This window comes from Doryrhamphus excisus, chromosome 18, assembly GCF_030265055.1.
Source record: "Doryrhamphus excisus isolate RoL2022-K1 chromosome 18, RoL_Dexc_1.0, whole genome shotgun sequence".
NCBI classification, from domain to species: domain Eukaryota; kingdom Metazoa; phylum Chordata; class Actinopteri; order Syngnathiformes; family Syngnathidae; genus Doryrhamphus; species Doryrhamphus excisus.
In genome coordinates, this window is record NC_080483.1 from 3,592,159 (window position 1) to 3,620,011 (window position 27,853).

General features: G+C 40.7%; 2 protein-coding genes across 2 annotated transcripts in view; both read left to right on the plus strand.

The window, feature by feature from the left end:
- matn4 (matrilin 4) overlaps positions 1-16,106 on the plus strand; it is a 20,966-nt gene extending 4,860 nt beyond the window's left edge. Inside the window, exons 2-17 of the mRNA XM_058055563.1 lie at positions 3,451-3,542; positions 3,958-4,133; positions 4,205-4,363; positions 4,493-4,724; positions 4,863-4,985; positions 6,175-6,297; positions 6,382-6,504; positions 6,587-6,709; positions 7,866-7,988; positions 11,089-11,211; positions 11,274-11,371; positions 11,461-11,592; positions 12,476-12,659; positions 12,733-12,885; positions 12,952-13,054; positions 15,622-16,106. Coding sequence (XP_057911546.1) covers positions 3,461-3,542; positions 3,958-4,133; positions 4,205-4,363; positions 4,493-4,724; positions 4,863-4,985; positions 6,175-6,297; positions 6,382-6,504; positions 6,587-6,709; positions 7,866-7,988; positions 11,089-11,211; positions 11,274-11,371; positions 11,461-11,592; positions 12,476-12,659; positions 12,733-12,885; positions 12,952-13,054; positions 15,622-15,682 — 2,118 coding nt within the window. The 5' untranslated portion in view covers positions 3,451-3,460 and the 3' untranslated portion in view covers positions 15,683-16,106. The remainder of the gene's footprint in view (positions 1-3,450; positions 3,543-3,957; positions 4,134-4,204; positions 4,364-4,492; positions 4,725-4,862; positions 4,986-6,174; positions 6,298-6,381; positions 6,505-6,586; positions 6,710-7,865; positions 7,989-11,088; positions 11,212-11,273; positions 11,372-11,460; positions 11,593-12,475; positions 12,660-12,732; positions 12,886-12,951; positions 13,055-15,621) is intronic.
- Positions 16,107-22,443: 6,337 nt separating this feature from the next.
- Positions 22,444-23,391, plus strand: LOC131106602 (odorant receptor 131-2-like). Its single transcript, XM_058055825.1, has 2 exons — positions 22,444-22,593; positions 22,654-23,391. Exons 1-2 carry the CDS (start codon positions 22,444-22,446, stop codon positions 23,389-23,391), a joined length of 888 nt encoding a protein of 295 aa, XP_057911808.1.
- Positions 23,392-27,853: the final 4,462 nt, after the last annotated feature.

Consider the following 27,853-nt stretch of genomic DNA (forward strand, 5'->3'; position numbering starts at 1 on the left):
TCCGTGTGGAAGTGGTAAGTTTTGGGCTATTTAAGTTTAAAGGAAATAACTTGAAGGCTACCGTTTAGGTCGCTAGCTGTCTAGTTTGCGAGTTAGCATGTGTCTCAAGACCCTGCAGTTGCGCAATATGTTGTAAATAAAAAGAGTATAAATGTGACTATAGTCGTGTTTTGTCATGTCTACAGGGCTCTAATAATGCTTTGTTCATTTTAATCTGAAAAAAAAATAATTTGTCTACCCACCAACTATATGTGGTTTCTTAAGTTTTTATTATTTGCTGTTTTATTATTATTATTATATTTATTTATTACTGATTTATTCTTGATTTGTTTATTTATTTTTCATCTTATTTTGTGTAGAAAAATAAAAATTAAGATATTTGAATATGAAATATATATGAATTATATATATAAATATTATATAAGATATTTAAATTAAGATATTTATCAGAGCTTTTCTTGTAGAAAATTGGAACCAAAGCAAAGTTTATTCATTTTTCTGTTTTTAATAAATGCGTTTTTGTTTTTTTTTGAAAACCTGATGCGGCCCAGTCTCACCCAGACCCGAGCTCCAGTGGCCCCCAGGTAAATTGAGTTTGAGACCCCTGTGGTACGGTTTCACTCCGTCTAAAGAACAATTAGTGGGATTGACTGTAGCCAATTGAAAAAAGGGTAGTTCCACCGACTGTACCACCTCTCTGACAGAAATGACCGAAGAAACCGCAACAGAGGTCCACTGGCTTCTAATTGCTTGTAGCTTTTAGAAGAAAAGAATCCAGGGAGGTTGGGGGTACTTTGGTCCCAATAAGACTGATGATCCAACCTGCTGATGGGGGTAATGTGTCCCGCAGACGCTGCTTGGGTCGGTAGAGTGGATGCGAGCAGGTCTGTAGAAAGAATTAACATACGCCGCTACGTGTTCTTGGCCAGACATTCCTGCTTCCTGTTCTCATACAGTCATTTGGTGGCATGGGAGGACGTGAAGATCTGTTGCCGTGGCGGCGGCATTGGGGATGAATGCTAAGGTTTGTTTTTAGCACCCGGATGTGAAACAGACGCCGTCTCGTTTCGCGCTTCGTGCCAACGTCAACAACCCCCTCTGACCTCTGACCCCCGATGAAGCGTTTTACTCCAAGTTGGGCGATTTGTGTGCTAATAATACACTTTATATACGCTTCTCCAAGCAGCCAATCACAAGGGACCACCTGAAAGCTTCTCTAAGAGCATAAATGTACCACTGTGAGTGCGCTCAGCAGGATGGTAGCACATTGGCGTGGGGGGGTACCACAGGAAAGGGGTGTTTAGGAGGGGAGGGAGGCGTTCTAAGACCTCTTTGTGCTTCACACACGTGTCCTATGTCATGAAATGTCTGATCTGAAAGGTGCATACTTCAATTTTCTCTCAGGAAATATGGAAGTTTTTTTAGCAGGAACGTCTCGGCTTCACTTTTTACTTCCTTTAACTGTCCCAAGACTTTTGCCTTGTCATGTATGTATGAAAAGAATATAATAAATATATGAAATGGCCCTCTAGCTGCTAGACTTTGTACAGTGCAGATGAAGAATCTACATATAATGAATGATCAGTTTCTCAATAGTATTTCATAGGCCTGTTATGATAATCGATACATGTATTAATCGAATAATTACATTTTTTTGTTTAAAATAATTTTGCCGGCCTCTGGATGACAAGAGGGCTCGCTCTGCATGTGTCTGTGCGCATTGGTTGTGTATATTCAGCCTGTAAGTCCCACTACATGGAAGCGGGGCTACCAGTGAGTGCATGCATGGACAAGACAAGGCCTATTTTTTGTTTTTATGATTTTGATTTTTATTAAAGTGCAAATTTTTGCTCAAAGAGACTGATAGTCCATCTTATTTTGGTAATGGTAATGGTTTTATTTAATTTGAACATGCATCAGATTAATTGAGTGCATCCCATAATCAGTTCCCAGTTCCACATGTCCAAAAGGAGTAGGAAGAAGCAAAGCTTATTAAATCGTACCCCTCCATCTGGTACTTTTACAATCAGTAACTGTTACATTTGTTCACTTCCTGCTTTCCATAATACAGTTTAAGGTTTATTTTTTTTATTTTAATAATGCACCTCAGACCGAAATACGAGGTGATATGACCATCCAATGACACAATGGTTACCATAGCAACTGTCAATATAGTGATGTATATAGCACATCATGACTGGTTCAAGACTCTTCATCCTTGTATTTAGCAAACATCAACTGCTTGTATTGTTTCTTGAATTGGCTCATCGTTGTGCATTGTTTGATTTCCTTACTCAATCCATTCCATAGTTTGATTCCACATACTGAAATGCTATGGCTAGCATAACGTAGTCCTAGCATAGAAGTGTTTCAAATGTACTTCTTCCCTGAGATCATATTTCTCCTCTCTTGTAGAGAAGTATTGGATCTAATTTTTAGCCTTATGCATTATTTTAGCTGTTTGAAGATGAACTATATCAGCAAGTTGAAGTATTTGTGATTTTAGAAATAAGGAGTTAGTATGTTCTCTGTAGGCGGCATTATGAATTATCCTTACTGACCTTTTTTGCAGTACATTTATAGCGAGTGAAGATTGCTTTTATAGTTATTAGCCCATATTTCCACACAATAAGTAAGATATGGTAGAACCAGAGAGCAATAAAGAGTGTGGAGTGATTTCTGATTGAGAACAATTTTTGCTTTGTTCAATATTGAAATATTTCTGGCCACCTTATGTTGTATATTTGTAATATGAGGTTTCCAGCTCATATTTTCATCTATTGTGATCCCCAGAAATTCATTTTTGTTTACCCTTTCAATGTCTACACCGTCTATTTGTATTTGCTGGTGCATGTCCTTTCTGCTGTTACCAAACAGCATGATTTTAGTTTTACTTAGGTTCAAGGACAATCTATTATTATTTTTATTTTCATTGAGTTGTTTTGTTTGTTTTGGTAATTTATGTTTGTTTTATTTATTTAAATATTAACAAAAATTTGTCGCCGTGACAGGGGTAGTAAAATATTTTGGCACCCCAGTGGGGGCATCACAGAAAATAATTGAGAACCATTGCACTACATTGGTTTGTCTAGTTTGAGACGCAGACCTCCCATTAGCAGGATCCTCCGTGTGTCTTCTTCCAGGTGTTTAGAGTTTTTTTTTGTTTTACTAGGAGGCGGAACTGGAATGCCCCTCTAGAACACGCTTCGCCATCGCTATTATTATAACCTGACAAACACGCTGGAATTCAACCCCAGCCTCTAATCTCTCCTTTAACAGTACTTTGGTTCTGATCGGGACTCAGAGTATATTTTCACGACAACCAGAGAATACAACATGTCCGATCAAAGGACCATTACATAGTAATTACTACTTGTGCGGGTACTACTTGTACTACTACTTTATGCATGTTGTGTTGTGTCTTTCAACATCATTTGTCTTCTCTTCAAGTTGTTGAGTGATGAAGATGACACATCTGGGAGGAGTTCTCACATTGGTGCTTCTCAACATGGCCGCCCTCGCCCTTGCCAGGCCCAAAGCAGGTCAGTCTACAAACACGGCAGTTTGGTCTGTGGCCATCAGCTTAGCGTACACATACACAAACCTGCGTGTGGAGAAAATACTATAAAATACTCCTAATGGTTTGGTTTTTAGTTATTTAGTTTAGTTGAACAGGCCACAAACAGGTTGGAATGATCTTCTCTGGAATGGTCTTCTCAGGAAGACTGAATAGAAAAGCAGGTGTCTTGTAGGCGTCCAGGAGAAAAATGTGAATGTTTTTTCCATCAAGGGCAGCCTTTTATGTTCTGGGAAAAACTTCCAAACGAGGTTGCAGAGTCCACTCTGAAGTCACCTGTGACTTCCTGTTTGGCTACATAACACAGTCCTCTTGGAGGACGTCATTGTAAGAAGAAAGGGGCGCTGTGACTGCAACCAAATACACATTTTTTCTGTTAGGTCTGGAGCAGAAGTGCAAGTCTGGTCCGGTGGACCTGGTCTTCCTCATCGACAGTTCCCGCAGTGTCCGTCCACATGAGTTTGAGACCATGAGGAAGTTTATGATCAACATCCTGGACACTATGGACATCGGGCTAAATACCACCAGAGTGGGAGTGGTCCAGTACTCCAGTCAGGTACTTCAATTTCCTCCAAGGTTCTGCTTGGACTTTTCAAGATGAAGACAAGAACGTGTTTGTCTTTTCAGGTCCGCAGTGAGTTCTCCTTGAACACACACAGCACTCTGGCCAACATGGTGGATGCCATCAATGGCATCATCCCGCTCGCCCAGGGCACCATGACGGGTCTCGCCATCCGTTATATCATGAACAATGCCTTCACCATGCAGGAGGGCGACAGGCCCAAGGTATTGTCATGAAGAGTACCTCACCCAACTTCTTCTCCAAGAGGGCCATGTTGGTGCTCCCTACTGCCTCCTGTAGGGAACAAGTACTTCTTAGCTGAGGATAAACGGAGCCCCCTTATCCTTGTGCAGGTCGCCAACGTGGCAGTCATTGTGACGGATGGGCGTCCCCAGGACCGCGTGGCCGAGGTGTCGGCGGAGGCCAGAGAGAAAGGCATTGAGATCTATGCCGTGGGTGTGGCTAGAGCCGACATGGCCTCCCTACGGGCGATGGCGTCACCACCCTTCGAGGACCACGTCTTCCTTGTGGAGTCCTTTGACCTCATTCACCAGTTTGGACTCCAGTTCCAGGACAAATTGTGTGGTGAGACCCAAAAAGATCCACAGTTGTGATCCGTCACGTCGCTCCAAATTTCCAGAGCTGAATGAATATTTGCCAGCGCTATGAAGTAAATGTATTTTGCTGAAATGTTATGCTTGCTGTCCTTGCTGCATGGTGCAGGTTTGGATCTTTGCGTGGAATCTGAACACGGCTGCGAGCACATCTGTGAAAGTTCTCCTGGTTCCTATCACTGCCTCTGCCTGCCTGGATACACACTAAATGACGACGGGAAGACGTGCACAGGTAAGGATGTTGATGCTCAATAGAGAAACGCATTCCCTTAAAATGCAGGCTGCTGTTTTTCAACGTTTTTTGAGCCACGGCACGTTTTTTTACATTGGAAAAATCTTGTGGCACACCACTAACCAAAAATGTTACAAAATGTCACCACGACCTCACACGTGCATCAATAAGTCTATCGGAGGAACAAGGTAGGTGTTGCCACACGGACCAATATTACATTGCTCTGCCAGTCTTTACACCACAGACACTCCACAGTAGCCACGTTTTTACATCACCACTTTTTCTCTTTCCGAATGACCTTTCGGGAAACAATGGTATCCATGGAAAGGAATATTCCAATCTCTTGTCTACATGCGCCGTGAAAATCAACCAGAATAGTCAATAGGGCATGCCCAGTAAAACGTAAACATCAACATCACGTGATACCGGCTTCCCCGAGTTATTCTTTCACTTGTTGGAATAACTCCGTATTGCCAGTTTTTCGTCTGTCCAGTCTTGAAATTTAGTTTGAATCAAAAACAAACTTTGCTTAGTCCAGTGCCGATTGCTGGCCTCCATTTTTAAAAGTGAAGAATGTCTGGATCTGTGTGTTACGTCATATCTGAGCATGCGCTGAAAGAACGCACCCGGGATAAATTTAAACAGGAAAAGATCAAATTCAATCTTGCTAATATTTTATAATTAAACTCAGGACATGTTTTATATAGATATATATTTTATTTTTTAATAAAACTGCACTTGTGAACAAAGTATAGAAGGGTTTAGATTCTGTTCCACAAATGGCGGTAATGCACACGAAAGCTGCTTGCCAACCGCCAATAAACAACAGAAGAAGAAAAACAACACAAACACGAAGAAGAAGGCACCCTGACAACTTACACAAGATACCTCAATCAGACTGGTTAAAGGAATATTCCATCCCCGTTCAATTCTTTCCGTTTGAGCAAATAAACCAAATGCAATTGGAATATTTGGGTCCATGTATACGATTGACATAATGGCTATTGACATAATATTTGCAAATGATGATTAATCAATGTTAATTATAAAAAGTGATATTGGTAATTCCTCACGGCACACCTGACGGTTTCTCAAGGTACACTAGTGTGCCGCGGCACAGTGGTTGAAAATCACTGGCCCAGGCTACAACAGTGTTTAATGACTGTGTGTGTGTGTGTGTGTTGTGCAGCTATAGACTTGTGTGCCGAGGGCAAACACAACTGTGAGCAGATCTGTGTCAGCTCACCTGGTGTCTTCACATGCGACTGTAATGAAGGCTTTATGCTCAACAGCGACAAGAAAACGTGCACAAGTGGGTCTCAGTTCATGTTGTTGTTGTCAGTGTGTGTGTGTGTCATTAACAATAAATTTATTGTCAACACTTCGGTGACCACAGTGATGGACTACTGCTCGTTTGGGAATCACACGTGTGATCACGAGTGTGTGAGTGTTCTCAAAGGCTTTCAGTGTCGCTGCAATGATGGCTACAAGTTGCTGGACGACGGCAGGAGCTGCCGGGGTGAACAAACACACACACAAATGTGCACACACACTGACACATGCACCTCCGACCATGCTGTGTGTATGTGTGTGTTGCGCAGCTACGGACCTGTGCGTTGAGGGCAAACATGATTGTGAGCAGATCTGCGTCAGCTCGCCCGGGGTCTTCACGTGCGATTGTAACGACGGCTTCGCTCTCGACAAGGACAAGAAGACATGCAAACGTCAGTCAGACACACACAAATAAACAGTAATAAAAACACCTTGAAAGAAACTAATTAACATTTGTCACGGTTCTCAATGTTGGTTCATTCTCTCTGAATGGACTTTAAAGGTTCTGTCTGTGCTTGTGTGGGTTCTTTCCTCCCACAATCCAAAAACATGCAATATACAATGGATATTTTACTGTAAAGCAGGGGTCTCAAACTCAATTTACCTGAGGGCCACTGGAGCTAGGGTCTGGGCAAGGGTCAGGTTTTCCAACGAAAAAAAAAACTCATTTATTTAAACCAGAAAAATATACAAACTTTTTCAGTGCTTTGGTTCCGATTTTCTACAATAAAAGCTCTGATAAAACATTCCACTGTTCTCAAATATCTTAATTTTTATTTTTCTACACAAAATAAGATGAACAATAAATAAACAAATCAAGAATAAAGAAAATCAATCAATCAGTAATAAATAAATAGAATAATTAATAAAACGGCAAATAATAAAAACTTAAGAAACCACATATAGTTGGTGGGTAGACAAATTATTTTTTTCATATTAAAATTAACAAAGCATTATTAGAGCCCTGTAGACATGACAAAACACGACTATAGTCACATTTATACTCTTTTTATTTACAACATATTGCGCAACTGCAGGGTCTTGAGACACATGCTAACTCGCAAACTAGAGAGCTAGCGACCTAAACGGTAGCCTTCAAGTTATTTCCTTTAAACTTAAATCACCAAAAACTTACCACTTCCACACGGATAGGGAGGATAACTATTAACAGTTATTTAACCTTTAACATGAACATTAATCAAACGTAATAATTTTTTCTGGGTACATGATACCATACAGCATCCATATCAAACTTGCGCGGGCCGCACTAACATTAAACTTTCATATCAAGGTGGGGGCCTCAAACTAGTGTCCTGCAGGCCACATTTGGCCCGCGGGCCGCATGTTTGAGACCCCTGATCTAAAGGGTCCATACGTGTGTGACTGGCTGCGTCACTCTGATTGACAGGTAATCAGTCCAGGTTGCAGCCCACCTCTTACCCTAAGTTAGCACTCCAGGCCTGTAGGTGGCAGTAATGTCCATTATTGTAATGTACAGGCATTACATTAAGTTTTAATGGTACATGTGTGTTTGTGTGTGTTTTGCAGCTATTGACCTGTGCGTTGAGGGCAAACACGATTGTGAGCAGATCTGCGTGAGCGCGCCCGGCGTCTTCACATGCGACTGTAACGAAGGCTTCACTCTCAACAAGGACAAGAAGACATGCAAACGTCGGTGAATTAAAATTATTGTACTTTTTTTTAGCTCATTTTTAGCTAAAATACTTTCTCCATCCAGATAAACAGTTTTTAACATGATCATTATGAAACGTTGGGAGGAATTGGCACTTTCAGTTGTGGGTACTGAGCACCGTAGTCATGTGACTGAAGGAGCAAAGCTGGACACACTGCAGTGCAGGGCTCGACAATAACGATGTACCGATGGCCCGGGGCAAGTTAAAACAAAATTCGGGCAAGTAAATCAAATCAGTGATATTCCCGTCGGGCAATTCCATTTTGGCATGCCATACTGCCAAGATTTTTTTTAAAAGCAGTTCTTGTTGGGTGTTGGTAAAACACGGACTGCGTAATTCTGGTGGTAATTTGCAAACCAATCCTTGCAAATCTTGAAATGGACCAATCAGAACCAGTTTATTTAGGCCGCGGTCCGCAGTCCAGTTCTTGTTCGCGATCAACCAATCAGCGATGGTTTGACTAGGAAAACATGTATCATGGCGTCCCTGCCAACATGGTCTAATTCTTCAACAACTTGTGAAGGAAAACATCAAAAAGTGATGAACCAATGCCTCCTAAACAAGTATTTTATTAGCGGCAGCAAATCAAATGATGGCACAGGTGAGTGAATCACATTGCTGTGACACAATGAAAGTGGTCACAATGAAACACCACCGATTAGATCCAATACCAAGTGCTGATTTTGCACAAGCTACAAAATCTAGCGGTTCCATTTCGCTGTGTATGTTCTCCTCTCATTCAGTGTGGAAGTGGTAAGTTTTGGCTTCTTCGTCCTTCTCCCCACTCCGTTTGAAAAACTTTCCTAGGTTTACAATAAGTAAACTGGAGAGTCTAACTAGTTGGCTCGCTAGTTTGTGATGGCTGTCTGTATTGAAACAGGTTTTCAATGCCCTAACAAAAATATTCAGTTTTTTATTTAATATTTTAACACCTGCACAAACATAGTTCAGTTCCAAATAGGAAAACAGTAAAAAGTTATTGGTGTCATATTTGTAAATCAATTCTTATATTGATGTAAGCAATTTATTTTTGTGTTGTTTATGTTGGTATAGTTATTTAGATATTTCCGCTGTCACAAAAGCAAAAAATATTTGTGTCAAAGTGAAAGTTATGGTTGAAATGTTTTTTCTCCCTTTTTTAGTTGATAATTTCCTTAAAACTTGTCTATATTCTACTGCTGATTACTAAAGAACGGAAGAGGGAGAAAAGAAAACCTTTTTTTTTCTAATGAAAGACAGGAGTTTAATCTCTCTTTTGGTAGGTTCCATGTTTCTACAGTCATTATTCTGTGTGTCTTGAAAGGCAGGGCTTGACAATAATGATGTACCGATGGCCCGGGTCAAGTTAAAACAAAATTGGGGCAAGTAAATCCAATCAGTGATATTCCCGTCGGGGCAAGTGCACTTTGGCATGCCATACTGTTTTTTTAAAAGTGGTTCTTGTTGGGTGTTGGTAAAACACGGACTACATAATTCCGGTGGTAATTTGCAAACCAATCCTTGCAAATCTTGAAATGGACCAATCAGAATCGTTTATTTAGGCCGCGGTCCGTGTTTTACCCACACACGTTCTTGTTCGCGATCAACCAATCAGTGATGGTTTGACTAGGAAAACATCTATCATGGCGTCCCTGCCAACATGGTCTAATTCTTCAACAACTTGTGAAGGAAAACAGCAAAGAGTGATGAAACAGTGCCTCCTAAACAAGTATTTTATTAGCGGCAGCAAATCAAATGATGGCACAGGTGAGTGAATCACATTGCTGTGACAATTTGAAGTGGTCACAATGAAACACCACCCATTAGATTTGTAAGATTTTAAGTTGGAACAAATGGCCTCTTACTAGCCCGGGATAGCCATAGCAGCTAAAATGCACACCAGACATGGGCTTGAGAGCGCTTCAAGTTTATTTCACCAGACTGTGCAACAGCATTTCCCCCAGCACACACAACAGGCCTCTCCAAACAATTCACCCAGCCCCTTTTACCCGTGAAGGGCCAACCATAGTTCCCAATGAGAGGGTGAGGCAATACGTCTAAAAGGTACCCTATTTACACCCTTCTTTTATATTACAAAAGTCTTTCATGAGTCCCACACTGAAGTTTCACTTCCTGTATACATTTAAGCACTCAATTACACATAACAACTTAGATTACCGAACTACCACCCAATTAATCCCCCCCTCCTCCAGGTGACAATTGGGAGAGTACAATTAAGGCAATCAGCCTCTGGCCTGCACTCACATGGGCGCGCTTCCATGTTTGTGCCCCGACCAATCACGTCACAAAAAATAGGAGCAACTGATGAGAAATTAGGAATAAAACCAATGACTTGTAAATGAAAAACTAACTAACTAACTAACTAAAGTGGCAATTAAACAACTTAAATAGCAAACAAATACAATTAAAGTACTAACCAGAATATATGTAAATTACAAAAGCCAACTATATACACAAATAGAAACATGACAGTGTGGGTGGGGCATGCACCTGGTCAGTGAGGGAGGATTGGCAGCTCCCTCACAAGATCCAATACCAAGTGCTGATTTTGCACAAGCAAAATCTAGCGCTTCCATTTCTCTGTGTATTTTTCTCATCTTTGCTTCACAAATTATTGTTTGACCATTGAGCATTTTTTTCTGCATTAAAAACACTTTACGAGTACACAAATGTGTCTATTCAATAATGTTTCATTGTGGTGCACAACTTATAAATATCACTGCTTACTACGACTACGATGTGTAAGGTAGTATGGCATGCCATGTTAACATACATCGCCACAATTTTCTTTTCATTTTACATGGGGCAAGTTCGGGCAAGTAGTTCTCACCTTAAGGATTTCCTATGGGCAAGTCATTTTGGTTTTTAATGTAGAGCCCTGCAGTGTGTTAAATGGTGGACAGAGAATTTCCTGAATGGGAAGAAGACACAACCAAAGTTGAAAAATGGGTAATTGGCGCCTGGTACAATTCACCATATGATGAGATGATATTTATAGAGCAGAACCCACCTACACATTACACATATCCAAAATGTCCGTCTCCTAGTGTGGGCTTAAAGTCTTTGTTCACATGTAGACTTGGACCTGTGTAACACACTGGATCACGGATGCGAGCACCAGTGTGTCAGCACTCCGGGGTCGTACTACTGCATGTGTCCTGAAGGTCAGCTTCTGCAGGAGGACGGAAAGAAATGCGGCAGTAAGTTGGACTTGTCAGTCTCGCAAAAAACAGACGATAAACTCGGTTTTTGTGTCATCCAGCCTGTAAGACAGCCAACATCGACTTGGTTCTTCTAATCGATGGATCCAAGAGTGTTCGCCCTCAGAACTTTGAGCTCGTGAAGAAGTTTGTGAACCAGGTGAGGTTGCAGTCATGTTGTCTAAATAGTTTACTGTGGGATTGGTGGAGATTTTGGAGATCTTATGCCGTACTTCTGCTGTCCTCCAGGTGGTTGACACTCTGGATGTATCTGCTCATGGTACCAGAGTGGGTTTGGTCCAATATTCGAGTCGCGTCAGGACCGAGTTCCACCTCAACATGTACCATACAGCCGATGAGATCAAAGCTGCAGTCATGAAGGTAACAATGACGCCACAGCTTTTACTGTGGAAACATCTAAAACAGGGGTCTCAAACTCTATTTACTCGGGGGCCACTAAAGCTCGGGTCTGGGTGAGACTGGGCCGCATCAGGTTTTACAAAAAAAAACAAACAAAAAAACGCATTTATTAAAAACACATTAAAAAAACAACATTAAAAAACTTCGCTTTGGTTCCAATTTTGTACAAGAAAAGCTCTGATAAAACATTCCACTGTTCTCAAATATCTTACTTTTTATTTTTCTACATAAAATAAGATGAAAAATAAATAAACGAATCAAGAATAAAGAAAATCAATCAATCAGTAATAAATAAATAAATAAATAAATAAAATAATAATAATAAAACGGCAAATAATAAAAACTTAAGAAACCACATATAGTTGGTGGGTCGACAAATTATTTTTTTCAGATTAAAATTAACAAAGCATTATTAGAGCCCTGTAGACATGACAAAACACGACAATAGTCGCATTTATACTCTTTTTATGTACAACATATTGCGCAACTGCAGGGTCTTGAGACACATGCTAACTCGCAAACTAGAGAGCTAGCGACCTAAACGGTAGCCTTCAAGTTATTTCCTTTAAACTTAAATCGCCAAATACTTACCACTTCCACACGGATAGGGAGGATAACTATTAACAGTTATTTAACCTTTAACATGAACATTAATCAAACGTAATAATTTTTTCTGGGTACATGATACCATACAGCATCCATATCAAACTTGCGTGGGCCGTACTAACATTAATCTTTCATATCAAGGCGGGGCCACATTTGGCCCGCGGGCCGCGTGTTTGAGACCCTTAATCTAAAAGAAATCCTGAAATGCTTTCATTTGGAAACATCTGCTCGCTGACAGGTTCAATACATGGAGAAAGGGACCATGACGGGCCTGGCGCTGAAGCACATGTTGGAGAACAGCTTCTCTGAGGCGGAGGGTGCTCGTCCTTCTGCTCGCAACATTCCCCGAATTGGACTGGTCTTCACGGATGGACGCTCCCAGGATGACATCACAGAATACGCCAAGAAGGCTAAAGAAGCCGGTGAGCTTCTCAAATATGGAATACTACATTTTCCCTATGGATCAATGGAATGTGTTTCCATGCTGTCTGGCAGGAATTACTATGTATGCTGTGGGTGTGGGCAAAGCTGTGGAGGACGAGCTTCGGGAAATCGCCTCAGAACCTGTGGAGAAACATTTCTACTACACTACCGACTTCAGTGCCATCAGCACCATCGCAGAGAACCTCAAACTCAACGTGTGCCCAGGTAGGACATTCTGTCCACGCAGACGTTTGACTAACAGACCTCATTTGTATACTCGTTATGCTGCAGAGGAGAGTCAGGGCGAGATTGAGGTGAAGGACCCATGCGCCTGCGAGAGTCTGGTGGAGTTCCAGCAGGCCACCATGAGCAGCCTGGAGCAGCTCACGCAAAAACATATCCTTGTTGTTCTTTGCTTCCCATGAAAACAGATGTGTGCAATCTTTCTCCATTTTGAGCTCGGATATGTTGGACTTGAGAAAGGCATCCAAAAAGTTTGCTAAGATGAAGAGTGCTAACTCAGGACTCCAGTCCAAGTCCATAATCCTCCTCATCCTAACACGGAACACTTGTTCAAATGCAATCAGGCAGATAAAGTTCTCCTGGAATGTTCCAAATCCAGACTGAGGTCTACATTGTGGTCAGTGTAATAAGGGGCGCTTCAGGGACGCCGTGTGGGGGGGGAATTAGAACAATTCCAAAAAACAATGTAATGTAATGACAGGCCTCAGTCAGATTTTTTTTATGGTGCCCAAAATTCTTGGCAGAAATTCCACTTAGACCTGCTTTGAGAACATTTATGAGATAAAAAAGCAGCAGCAACACAGGTCCCCACTATGCGGTCTGGGTGCCATTGGAGGCCTGTGGCTGTCATTTTGTTAAATTGTTATTTGTTTTAATTTTATTTAGTGAAAAAAGAAATAAACAAGAAAACAACAACAAAAACAGCAAAATATCACCTGTAATTTTACAAGGATGAAGTCAAAATATAAAAAAAATAAAAGTAGTAATCTAGTGAGAGAAAATGTTAATTTTACAATAATAACATAATATTAGGCTGCGGACGAGACGAAAGTCAAACTATAAGTGGAATAAACTATATAATAATACTAATAAATAATAAAATAATAATAAATAATAAAATAAGTTTCCAACTATTTCAACTTTCCTCTTGTAATTCTGACAGGAAAGATGGAAAAATCAAACATAAAAAAATCAACAGCAGAAATTTAAGAAAAACCTATTTTATTATTATTTATTATTATATGTTTGATTTTTCCAACTCTTTCAACTTTCCTCTTGTAATTCTGACAGGAAAGTTGAAATAGTTGGAAAATTCAAACATACAAAAATCAACAGCAGAAATTTAAGAAAAACTCATTTTATTTATTATCATTATTATTATTTTTTTAATGTTTGGTTGTAATTCCTGTCAGAATTACAAGAGGAAAGTTGAAATAGTTGGAAAAATCAAACATAAAAAAATCAACAGCAGAAATTTAAGAAAAACTGTCGTTTTATGAGAATAACGCCGCATTGTAACGAGAAAATAAACAAAATTTTACAAAAATAAATGTCATTGTAATAGCATAGACCTGAAATAGGAAAGAAAAAATATGTTTTTTGAAGGGGACCTGTTAACCTGCTAATTTAGAGTTGTGGATTCCTATAAAGCAGCTACACACAATAACCAGCACAGACAGCTTTCTAATTCTTCCAGAATCTGCACCTATGCAGCTGTATTTCTTTGGATTTTGTGGTTCCAGCGAATACGATGGTGTTAACGTATTTCACCCATGGCCCGGCTCCAGGCACGCCCACTCCGCTGAGGTTGGTCACACGCCGGAGTTTATACAAACACTTTGTTCTGCTAACTTTCTAGGAGTTGATAAACAATACTGGAGTTGATAATTAACGGCAATGTCTCTTTTCAAAATGTCGGCTTTTAACAAACCATGTGTGTTTGATCCCGATTCCGATCCGGAAGTAGAAACTGGACAGTCCAAAGTTTCTCAACAAAATAGGTTTTGCTCCATGACAAAAAAAACAAAACACAGTTAGTCTTTGGGCATCTTTAGGAATTGGAAACAAATGTGGCTTTTCTAGCAAGTAAATAGAGGAGTAGAGATTGGGGAGGGCACAGACTTATCTGGTTTACCACCATGCCCATATATGGAAGTCCGGCCCTGTGTGACATCACAACGGGGCAGTTCTACTACACCGAGCGTTTGGGGCCATCCCAAACTTTTTTCAGGGAATACTTCCGAATGAGCAAACCTCATTATCTGAAACTTTGGCATGGTTTAACACAAGAATACAACATTAGAGAACAACATTCATTCATTTTCTACCGCTTTTTCCTCACGAGGGTCGCGGGGGGTGCTGGAGCCTATCCCAGCTGTCTTCGGGTGTGAGGCGGGGTACACCCAGCCAACCACAGGGCACATATAGACAAACAACCATTCACACTCACATTCATACCTATGGACAATTTGGAGTCACCAATTAACCTAGCATGATTTTGGAATGCGCGCCATTCCGTGCCGCCCTAGAGAACAACATGAGAAATAAAAACTGAATGTTTTTGATTGACATTTTGGAAAATTAGCGTCGGGGAAAAATTATACTATGGGGATAAAGTCAAAATATGGTGGAAATAAAGTTATACTGCAACAAAGAGAAAGCAAGATTTATGAAAATTATTTAAAAAATTGAAATATTTGGAAATTGAAAAAAATAGGAAAAGGCACACAGAAAAGTTTATGATAATAGGCTTTTTCACCATGTCAAAAAATTGACATTTAAATTTTGTGGCCCTTGCATCCTTTCATTTTCCAATGTGTGGCCCTCGCTGGAAAAGGTTTGTACACCCCCGTTCTAGGACAACCTTTTTATCCACACTATTTGTGTCCAATACTTCTTTTATCAAGTCCAAAGCAACTCTTCCTTAGCGGAGAATCCACTGACAGCAATGAGCGGCCGTCTGGAGCAGCTTGAGAACCAGCTCCTGACTAGGAAGTGATGCGGTCGTTACGGTGACCCAGAGACAGAAGACGACGCAGGAAGACGCCACATCCTTCAACGTGTGCAGAAGGCGATTTTAGAAACGGGCTACTCTGACACAGGCCACGCCCACTTTAGTCCCGCCATGGCGCCAAGCAGCCGCCACAGAACGAACAGCACGAGAGTGTCAGGAGATCACGTTTAGATGACACATCCTTCTCCGATGTATACTTCTCGAACAGAAAGAGTCTTATTTCTACCACTCTTACAATGAAAACTTTCTTTTATCTTAAATGGGAAGACAGGAATTAAACTCTCGTTTTTGTGACTTTTCTATGAAAAAATATTTCAGTCTCAAATGTATTCCCTTTTGTTTGTTTTTGGTTTATTTTTTGTATGTTTTGTATGTTATTGATGGATCCTCATATGCACATGAGGCAAATAAACGCCAACATGTTCCGTCAATATTCTGAGGCTTTCCGTTATATAAAAGAATCATCAAAGTCAGCGCAAGTCAAATGAAAAAATCTGCAGTAATGTGACAAGAAAGTTTATGGAAAGGTGGACCAAAGAGCGGCTCGTGGGTCAAAAAAATTGCAGTAATTTTTCAATAAAGTCAAAATATTAATAGAAAAAAGTTACGAGAATAATGTAAAAAAGCATTATTTTAGTAGCATAGAGTTCAAATATTACTTTAAAAAAATATCTTTAATATCCTATGATATGACAACAATCTGTAGATTGTTTGGTAGACCCAGAGATGTTCGGTTCAATTCCTGATTCGAGCTCAAACTACCAATTTACTCTTAATTTAATTCTATACTTTTTAAGCATATTTCCACAGCATTTCAGTCCAGCTTCAGCTTCCGAATGGCTCCTGTCTTCATTCAAAACTTTGCACAAAACATTTTGCACCTTTTCAAAGCGTTTCCCTTCAGCTTTTCAGAATTCACTCGTAATGTCTGCGGACATTGCATCATCTAGTTGAAGAATATATCATTAATTCATATCAATTATGTGTTATTTTAGCGCTACCTTTATTTTTTGAACAGTATCTATAACTTCTTAGCATAACAACGTATGTTGCTTTAGAAAATATCAAAGTTGCATCTTTTCATTTTTCACTATGTGGCCCTTGCTTGAAAAAGCTGTAAACAATTAAAGTACTGGGGGGGCAGCATAATCCCTGGGATTTTTAAAGAGCAACTCTGCAGGGATGGATGCTGCAAGAAACACAAAGCTGAAGCAACACGTTTTTCCCAGCAGGGGGTGCTCGATGCAGGTCCTATGAGAGGACGACATGGGAGACCTTTTTGGTAGAAAAACAGTCACATGACCTTGAACAAAATGTCACCTTCAAAACAACTAACAACTTGTTGATCAGGGCAGAGGCTGGAATTCCATTCCCAATAAAGACATTTCACAATAAAAGCTTTCTGTACAACATAAGATAAAAATACTGCAATATGCAATACAAGTCATAACAATACAATTCAAAAAAAATTATCTCAACAAAAGAGGTATTTAAAAATATGCCTTTATGCCGCTTATAGCTTACTAGGGTCGCCAGCCAATCACAGGGCACATATAGACAAACAACCATTCACACTCACATTCATACCTATGGACAATTTGGAGTCGCCAATTAACTTAATAGGTATATTTTTCTTGGACTGTGAGTGAAAAAAACCCTCCCATGAATTTGGGAAACATTTAAACTCCACACAGAGACGCCCTCGGTAGAGATTCGAACCCAGATCTTTCCGATCTCTTGACTGTGTGGCCAAGATGCTAATCCCTCAGCCATTATGTGGCCCTGAAAGAAACATATTCAATTAAAAATATGAAAGGAAGACACCTCCCTGCTGGGAAAACCAGCATACGTTGTTTTTTGTGCAGGAAGCTCGTCTATGCTGGTCTGGAGGACCATATGCTGGTCATGCTGGTAGCTGGTCTATTCGTTTTTTTCCAGCAGGGCACCGCAGCATACCGAGGCAATCTATTAGCTTGGAGGCGGAAGTTGGCGGAAGTCTGCTTTTTTTCGAGATCATGGCTGCAAAATACGTCAAAATGGGGCCAGAGAAGGTGGCAGCATTTTGGCAAAGAAGGTGAGGAACACAATTGCATAGCAAGGAACTACAACACGAGCCATCGTGGAGATCAAAGGTCATGTTTTCAGTTGACATGTAACTTCCTACCCTGCGAGCCCACTAACGACCTGCGTTCTTTGTCTTCCAGGGAGTCCACGGCCCTCTCGAGGGAGCGGCTGACATTTCACTCGATCTCAGAGGAGACCCAACAAGAGTGGGAGTCACCTCAGTCATCATTAAAGCGCGGCCCTCATCACCTACCCTTTATGCCAGCAAAAACGCAGCATCAGTGGGACTTATTAACATCCCTCGGGTGACCCTCATTTGAGACAACCTCCACACAAACAAGGAAACTTGTCACTAAACTTCGACTTCAACTTGTTGTGTGACTTTGTGTACTATGCGTACTGCGCATTTGTCACAACAACGACAAATGGAGAGGAACAACTGCACATTTTCCCCTGCATGGTGCTGTCCCAATACTTTTGTCCACAGGGTATTAGCTGAGTGTTCGGTCATCCAGCTGAAGCGGATGTTCAGACAGACTACTTCCAACTTTGCTATGACTGAAAACTAAAAACAACAACAAACGCACTTCAGCAAAAATGAAAAAATCTGCAGTAATGTGACAAGAATAAAGTCAAAATATTATAATCTAATGAGACCAGGGCTCTACATTAAAAACAAAAATGACTTGCCCATGGGGAATCCTGAAGGTGAGAAGTACTTGCCCGAACTTGCCCCATGTAAAATGAAAAGACTGCCATAATGACATAATCAAATTTTTGTGGCATCACATGAGAATCTCAAATAAAGATGAAATGATTATCATTTCTTGTGGTTGTTTTCCTACATAGATCATGACAGTGCATGGAAATCTGGATTGTCAAGAGACTTCTAGGCACTTTGACTATGACTATGACTGAAAACTAAAAACAACAACAAACCACTTCAGCAAAAATGAAAAAATCTGCAGTAATGTGACAAGAATAAAGTAAAAATATTGTAATCTAATGAGACTTTATGAGACTAATTTTGTAATATTATGAGGGAAAAAAATGAATATATGAATATATTTTTCAATAAAGTCAAAATATTAATAGGAAGTTGTCATGAGAATAATGTAAAAAAGCATTATTTTAGTGGCATAGAGTTGAAATATTACATTTAAAAATATTTTTAATATCCTATGATATGACAACAATCTGTAGAGATTGTTGAATTTAATTCTATACCTTTTAAGCGTATTTCCACAGCATTTCAGTACAGCTTCAGCTTCCGAATGGCTCCTGTCTTCATTCAAAACTTTGCACAAAACATTTTGCACCTTTTCAAAGCGTTTCAGTTTCGCTTCAGCTTTTCAGAGGGAAAAAAATGAATATATGAATATATGAATATATTCATTTTACAACCAAGGCATCTTGCAGTGTTCCATTGATGCTGAGGTTGGACGCAGTAACATTGTACATTTTTTTAAAGACCCTGAGCATTATGGAACAAAAAAGTCAAGTGACCTCATGGCATTCATTAGGGGGCTACAATATATTGGTCCCTTGTGGACTTTGCTTAAAGCTGCAGGCTGTGTTGAATGGCACCAAGCAACCCTATCCTTCTGGCACGGTTTGTCGCACCCATGCGAGATAACCTCCTAGAGTCAACCATTTGGTGGGACCTCCGGATGTCCCCTGTCCCGTGAACGGGGAGCTTTCGTCAAAGAATGACCTCCTTGGACACTGTTCCTAACCCCAGGTTACAGATAGCCTCCTGCTGCTTTGAAGGGATAGCAGGATGTGCTCGGATGCAAATGTTGAAGCTCTACAAAATGCCGTAAAGCAGGGGTCTCAAACTCAATTTACCTGGGGGCCACTGGAGCTCGGGTCTGGGTGAGAGTGGGCCGCATCAGGTTTAAAAAAACAACAAAAAAAAAAAACGCATTTAATAAAAACAGAAAAATGAATAAACTTTGCTTTGGTTCCGATTTTTTTCTGGGTACATGATACCATACAGCATCCATATCAAACTTGCGCGGGCCGCACTAACATGAAACTTTCATATCAAGGCGGGGGCCTCAAACTAGTGTCCTGCGGGCCACATTTGGCCCGCGGGCCGTGTGTTTGAGACCCCTGCCGTAAAGTAATTCACACAATGTGTAACCTATGTTATACCTGTGAAATATAAATTTTCCCATCACAAATCTGATACCAGTGCCAAATTGGTACTTTCAAAATGGTGCCCGTGCTTAAACTGTGTTTAATAGGAAAACATACACAATTTCGTCTAAGACGATGCCTTTTTCAATTTTGTGACATGCAAGTTGAGCAGAATAGTCACTTAAATACTTCAATAATAAAAATAAAGTGATAACTAGGTCATATATTTACCACTATGAAACAAAACTCACAGCAAATCCAGCTGCAATACACAACAAAGGGAATGTGCAAACTCCCCCCTGCAGGATTTGATGTTCTGTTGCAATGTTAATGGCATATGAATTTTGGTTGTGAAACGAGGTTGGGGTGTGAGGAGAGGGTGACACACGGTGCACACGGTGCACACACACATACACACACATGTACACAGATGCAGCATAAAAGGTGGCCACTCCGCGGGTGCACGGCACGAGTAGAGAGCTATGATCAGGTGAGTTGGATGCCTTCCTTTTCATCTTTGATTGGATTCACTACACCTTTAGTCTATCTAGATCAGGGGTGCTCACACTTTTTCAGCATGCGAGCTACTTTTAAAATGACCGAGTCAAAATGATCTACCCACTACAAAAATGCAAAACATCTATTTATTTTCAAATGTATTGAGGATTATTTGTACGTACAATGTATGTTGATGTACCTTACATAACCAAATGAGCCAATATTGCAAAACTTAAATTAACAATTAACATTTTTTGTAATTACCTCCACATTACTCCACATTTCCCTTCTTTGGTACTGCGATGGGAGAATGGCATATGAGGCAAACGCACTTCGAAAAAGACATTGTGGAAAAAAAAGTCCACCTCCCATTCCGTATGGAAGTGATATGTTTTTGCCTTTTTACTTGGTCCAGCTACTTCACTCATTTTAGTGACCATAAACTTTAGCGAGGGCTTAAAATCTGACGCAATTCGTCGACTAGCTTAGCACTTTGCATCGCTGTTTACGCATGAGCGGTGACCTAAAGGTCAAAATTCAGTTGTCATCTGACTGGTTGTCCTGTATGTCAATCAAGTAACGGGGATGCATGATAGGCTGACATCGTAAGTTCTGCTGCACTTATAGAGACGTTGTTGGATTTGATTGGTCGCCCGAAGGGCAACATTCAGTTGTCATCTGAATGGCTGCCCTGTATATCAATCAAGTGACGGCATTGATGCGAGGATGATATTTTTTTAATGTCACGCCGCGATCGACCAGCGATCGACCAGTACCACCTCCGCGATCGACCGGTAGATCGCGATTGACTTAATGAGCACCCCTGATCTAGATCTATGGAGTTAGCGGACCATTGATGTTCTTCTTTTCCTGACTGACATTGAGACCCACTGGTGCTTGTATACAGTACTGTATATACAACCTTACTGTCATGCTACAGTTGGACTTTTTAGTATTGACGTTTATATTTGTCTTCTTCAATTTCACTACTTTTGATGGATGTTTGCATCTTTTGCCTTGGGGACCATTACTGACTTCATGGTGCATGCCAGCTGATGTTTGAAGGTCACAGTTTGGTTCATTTTGACTACAGTTGTGGGGAAATAAACATTACACTGCTTAGCTTTTGTTTAACAATTTTTAAAAAGTGAAAGAGTATCACCTGTGGGCCGGACTGAAGGCTCCGTATCAAAGGTGGAAGTGAGAGCGTTAGCCATCTAGCACAACTCTTCAGGCTCAGGAAGTGAAGTTGACCAATGTTCATCCCCATAGCCGCACTGGCTAGCTTCTGTGACGATAGTACTTGTAGAGGAAAAAAAATACAATTTCAAGTCAAAACAGAACCGTGTTCTCTGGGGGTCCAAGTCTTGTGGTTGTGCTGCAGTGTGAGGAAGATGAGGACATCACAGAAGCTGTGTTCACTCCTTAGTTGACTTACTATCATTGGAGCAAAGACTATGCAGTCAGAACCATAAAAGTCACCATCAAAAATCTGCAGGTTGTTGTTTTTGTGGTAAAATGTGAGCATTTACTGTGTTTTGTAGACTATATCTTGAATTTTATGTATAAAAATTTATATATAATTGTTTCACATGTTTTTTAAAATGTTCATTCATATTGACTGACGTGAACCAAGGAGTGAACATTACCGTAAACAGACGCAACAGTGATGTGGTATGAGATCAGAAGCTTGGTGAACATGCTTTAACTTGCTTGTTGGACATGGGTGGAATGGTTGGATCCTCAGTCCTTCCATGACCATGTCAAAGTATCCCTGGGCAAGATACTGAACCCCCAGTTGCTTCTGATCCCCAGTTATCAGTAGGTAAATGTGGCAGCAGTGTCAAAGCGCTTTGAGGAACTTGAAGGGAAAAAAATTGCTATACGAGTGAAAATCCATTTTCATTTAGCCTATCCAGAACAAGATAGCGAATACAAGCAAGTGATGTATACAGTATGGAAGTCAAGTGTGAACGTAGCATCTCCACCATGCATGTACACACCAATGCTAACTGTTTCACTAGAGGTCGCTCTGGCCCGACATGAACGCACAGTTACCCAATGCGAGTGTGGTTGTGGAGTACCGAGACCCGTTCATCAAAGCGGTCATCAAAAATGTGATTGTGGTCGCGATCGGCTTGTCCATCAACTACATCAACATCGGCCTCATGCACACCTTCTGCAAACACCAGGTAAGACCGATGTGAAAGAAACAGAAACCAAAGTGTGACATGGTTCTTCTCTGTGGTCAGATATTCTACACCAACCCTCGCTACATCCTCTTCTTCCACCTGGTGCTCAACGACATGATACTGGTGAGCCTGACCGTGGTCCTTTTCGTCATCAGCTACACCCTCCACGAGATCAACATGTGTGTGTGCGCCACCTTCATCCTGCTGGCGGTCGTCGTCACCGAGAACACACCCCTCAACCTGGCCTGCATGGCGGCCGAGTGCTACATCGCCGTGTGCCTGCCGCTGCAGCACGCCAACGTCTGCACGGTCAACAGAACCCTCATTTTCATTGCTCTGATCTGGACCACCAGCATGATCTCGGCTCTGCCCGACCTCTTCGTCACGTTGGCCACCGAGCCGCTTGACTTCTTCTCTTCCAGCGTGTTTTGCCTCCGAAATAACGTCTTCCGCAACCCGCTGCTTTCCAGGAAGCGGGACATCACCTACATCCTGTATCTGGTCCTGCTGTGGTTAGTCATATTCTACACGTACTTCAAGATTCTCTACACGGCCAAAATGGCCAGCAAGGATGGCAAGAAGGCTCGGAAGACCATGTACACCAGGCCGCTGCTCAAGGAAGCTCTGCTGCGATGGTTCCCCCAAAACGCCAGCGACTCTCTCTTCGCTTGCTACATCATCGTGCACATCCTGCCTCGCTCCATCAGTCCCATCATCTATGGCGTGAGAGACAAATATTTCTGTAAATACCTCATGCGCTACGTGAGCTGCAGGAGCATTCGGCACCCGGACCACTGACTCCGCACCAAAGAAAAAGTCTTTATCGACTCTTTTTGACGCCACCAAATCAACAACAAAAAAACCCTCCTTAAAAATTCATAGAACGAGATTATATCCATAGTATCAAGGCTTACAGTGAAAAAGATAATTGTAATATGAACAACTTCTATTCCCTGACTGTGATGTACATTCAATTTATACCGACAATAACTCCTCAGTCAAGCACACAGTACACAGAATAACATGATGTACATATAAAATATGCTAATAAAAAGAGTCAACTCAAATACGAAACATATGTACTTTTATCCCTGCGGTTGTCTTAAACAATGGAAGGGGTGTTGCATGGAAAGGAGAGACTTATTGGAATATAAAAGGTGCCAAGGTAGAGGATGACTTGGAGGCCTTTCTACCTTTTTAGAACAATTTACAGCAGGGGTCTCAAACTCAATTTACTTGGGGGCCACTGGAGCTCGGGTCTGGGTGAGACCGCATCAGGTTTTCCAAAAAAACAAACAAACAAAAAAACGCATTTATTAAAAACAAAAACATTTTAAAAACTTCGCTTTGGTTCCAATTTTCTACAAGAAAAGCTCTGATAAAACGTTCCACTGTTCTCAAATATCTTACTTTTTATTTGTCTGCACAAAATAAGATGAAAAATAAAACAAATCAAGAATAAAGAAAATCAATCAATCAGTAATAAATAAATAAATATAATAATAATAATAAAACGGCAAATAATAAAAAGTTAAGAAACCACATATAGTTGGTGGGTAGACAAATTATTTTTTTCAGATTAAAATGAACAAAGCATTATTAGAGCCCTGTAAACATGACAAAACATGACTATAGTCACATTTATACTTTTTTCTTTACAACATATTGCGCAACTGCAGGGTCTTGAGACACATGCTAACTCGCAAACTAGAGAGCTAGCGACCTAAACGGTAGCCTTCAAGTTATTTCCTTTAAACTTGAATAGCCAAAAACTTACCACTTCCACACGGATAGGGAGGATAACTATTAACAGTTATTTAACCTTTAACATGAACATTAATCAAACGTAATAATTTTTTCTGGGTACATGATACCATACAGCATCCATATCAAACTTGCGCGGGCCGCACTAACATTAAACTTTCATATCAAGGCGGGGGCCTCAAACTAGTGTCCTGCGCCGCGTGTTTGAGACCCCTGATTTACAGGCTAGTCTGGAAGGAACCATCGCTTCTTCTCCCAGATTTTCTTGTAACAATGCACGGATCGGTAACACTTTCTATTTAGGTGCTTGTATAGCTTAATAAGGCTTAATAAGTAGTAGTTAAAATTAAAGCATTTATAAGGCACCTCAATATAAAGCGTTACCCCCAGATCCCATGACCCCTCTAGCATCCGTTAGCATCATGACAGTCGAGTGGTTGGAACCGAAATAGTGGCCAATATTGGTGGGTGTGTCTCCTCTATTTGCGTGTTTTAAGATGTTCATTTTCACAGGTGCATGGTCACTGTGAGAAACATAATCCGAAAAAAAGTCAGGAAATCACAATGCGTGATTTTTTAACCCTCGTCTTGTGTTAGGTTCGGCACCGACCTGTTTTACATTTTAATGCATAAAAAGAATCACATAACATTTGCTCATAACAAATTTAAATATTAATCAATGAGAACACAAGTGGGCCGCACGGTGGACGAGTGGTTAGCATGTAGGCCACACAGTCAGGAGATTGGGAAGACCTGGGTGTGGATTAGGGGACGGGGGGTAACACCACTGTATCATCGTTACAAATATTATCCAGCAAAATCTGTTATCGTGACAAGCCTGGTGAGCTCGAACGCGGGGGATCGTGGAGATCAAAGGTCACGTTTTCAGTTGACACTCCAAGACACGTAAGTTCCTCCCCTGCGAGCCTGCTAATGACCTCCGTCTTTTGTCTTCCAGGGAGTGCGCGGCCCTCGAGGGAGCAGCTGACATTTCACTCAACCTCAGAGGAGACCCAACAAGGAGTCTCTTTCGTCGCCATTAAGGCGATTATGTGCTCATCACGTGACCTCAATGCCATCAGTGGGACTTATTATTCCTTCTGATGACCTTTAAGACAACCTTCTGTATTCTCCACACAAACAACTTGTCAGCCTTTACCAGGAGACTCGTCACTAAGCTTTGACTTCAACGTGGAGTCCAAGTACTATGTGGACAAAAGTACAGTTAGGTCCATATATATTTGGACACTGACACCAGTTGATTTTTTTTTTACCCTTTTACTGAAACATACTCCAAAGATAGTGATATAATGGATAAAGTGTAGACTCTCAGCTTTCATTTGAGGGTATCCACATTCAAATTGGATGAAGGGTTTAGGACAGGGGTCTCAAACTCAATTTACCTGGGGGCCGCTGGAGCTTGGGTCTGGGCAAGGCTGGGCCGCATCAGGTTTTCAAAAAAAAAACCAAAAAAACACATTTATTAAAAACAGAAAAATATACAAACTTTTTCAGTGCTTGGTTACGATTTTCTATAAGAAAAGCTCTGATAAAACATTCCACTGTTGTCAAATATCTTAATTTTTATTTTTCTGCACAAAATAAGATGAAAAATAAATAAACAAATCAAGAATAAAGAAAATCAATCAGTAATAAATAAATATAATAATAATAATAAAACGGCAAATAATAAAAACTTAAGAAACCACATAGGGGGAGGTGGGTAGACAAATTATTTTTTTCAGATTAAAATTAATAAAGCATTATTAGAGCCCTGTAGACATGACAAAACACAACTATAGTCACATTTATACTTTTTTCTTTACAACATATTGCGCAACTGCAGGGTCTTGAGACACATGCTAACTCGCAAACTAGAGAGCTAGCGACCTAAACGGTAGCCTTCAAGTTATTTCCTTTAAACTTAAATAGCCAAAAACTTACCACTTCCACACGGATAGGGAGGATAACTATTAACAGTTATTTAACCTTTAACATGAACATTAATCAAACGTTATAATCATTATATTAATATAAATGAAGCAGATATAAGGCCTGAGGTGTGGTGTTTGCATTCGGAAGATTTTGCTGTGAAGACAACATGCCTCATATTAACTCACTAGCAAGATCTCATAGTGTATAGACTGGTCATATATCTCATCTTGTTTCATATTATCTGCATACTGTATTTGTATGTCACTCTGGGTAAAACTGTTGATTTTGTTAATACTTGGGTTGTTTATTCATTCATTCATTTTCTACCGCTTTTCCTCATATTGTTTATTTTGCTATATTGTGTGTTTTGTACTGCTTAACTGATTCTGTACTCTTGCTGCTGTGCAATGCAAATTTCCCCACTGAGGGACGAATAAAGGCATATCTTATCTTATGCAGTCAAAAGAACTCTCCATGCAGGTGAACCAAGCCATCCTTAGACTGTGAAAAAAGAAAAAAACATCAGAGAAATGGCTACAATATTAGGAGTGGCAAAATCTACGTATATTTTGGTACATCCTGAGAAAGAAAGCAGGCACTGGTCAACTCAGCAACGCAAAAAGACCTGGACGTCCACGGAAGACAATGGTGGTAGATGATGGCAGAATCATTTCCACTAAGAAGAGAAACCCCTTCACAACAGCCAGTGACGTGAACTAAGGATCGACCGATACATCGGCCGGCTGATATTTGCCTTTTTTCCTTGTATCGGTATCGGTCAATATGCGCGTGGGTTCGCTGATGTATTTTTCTACCGCATGACTTACAGTCAGGCATCCGCAGAGGACCCCGCAACACACGTTGTCGCGGTACCCTGCCCCCACTGTTGAATCACATCAAGGGCGCGTTTTGACAAGTAATAGACTTAGCTTGCTTTTAACACTTATCTAATTCCATCACATTTCACTGGGCCAAGCGTTCATAGCGACGTCGCTTTTTGATCCTTCGATGTCGGCTCTTCCTATCATTGTGAAGCAGAATTCACCAAGCGTTGGATTGTTCACCCACTAATAGGGAACGTGAGCTGGGTTTAGACCGTCGTGAGACAGGTTAGTTTTACCCTACTGATGATGTGTCGTTGCAATTGCAACGACACATCATCAGGCATAACAGTTTAAGTCACGGTGTGACAACAAGAAAGACCAAAAATATTACATACCAATGCAACAGACAAATAAAAGCCCTCTCATTAGTTGAGCAGAACAAGAATGAACAACTATTCAACTTGGGGGGGGGGGGGCGCGTCACGCTGCGGAGGAGCAGTCATCACATCAATGCTAGATAATTAAATTTTTTCATGTAAATTGAGGGATCAAAAGCAGTATCGGCCACAAATATCGGTCCAAGCAAAATCCGCCATCGGCTAAGGGTGATGGAAAATCGGATATCGGCATCGGCCCCCAAAAAACCTAACGTGAACACCACTCTCCAGGAGGTGGGCGTATCAATATCCAAGTCTACCATAAAGAGAAGACTGCACTAAAGTAAATAGAGAGGGTTC

Excerpts from the sequence above, each read along its gene's own strand:
- LOC131106602 (XM_058055825.1), top strand. The coding sequence starts at position 22,444 with ATGAACGCACAGTTACCCAATGCGAGTGTGGTTGTGGAGTACCGAGAC. Across the intron at positions 22,594-22,653 it reads ACACCTTCTGCAAACACCAG|ATATTCTACACCAACCCTCG; the intron begins GTAAGACCGATG and ends CTCTGTGGTCAG.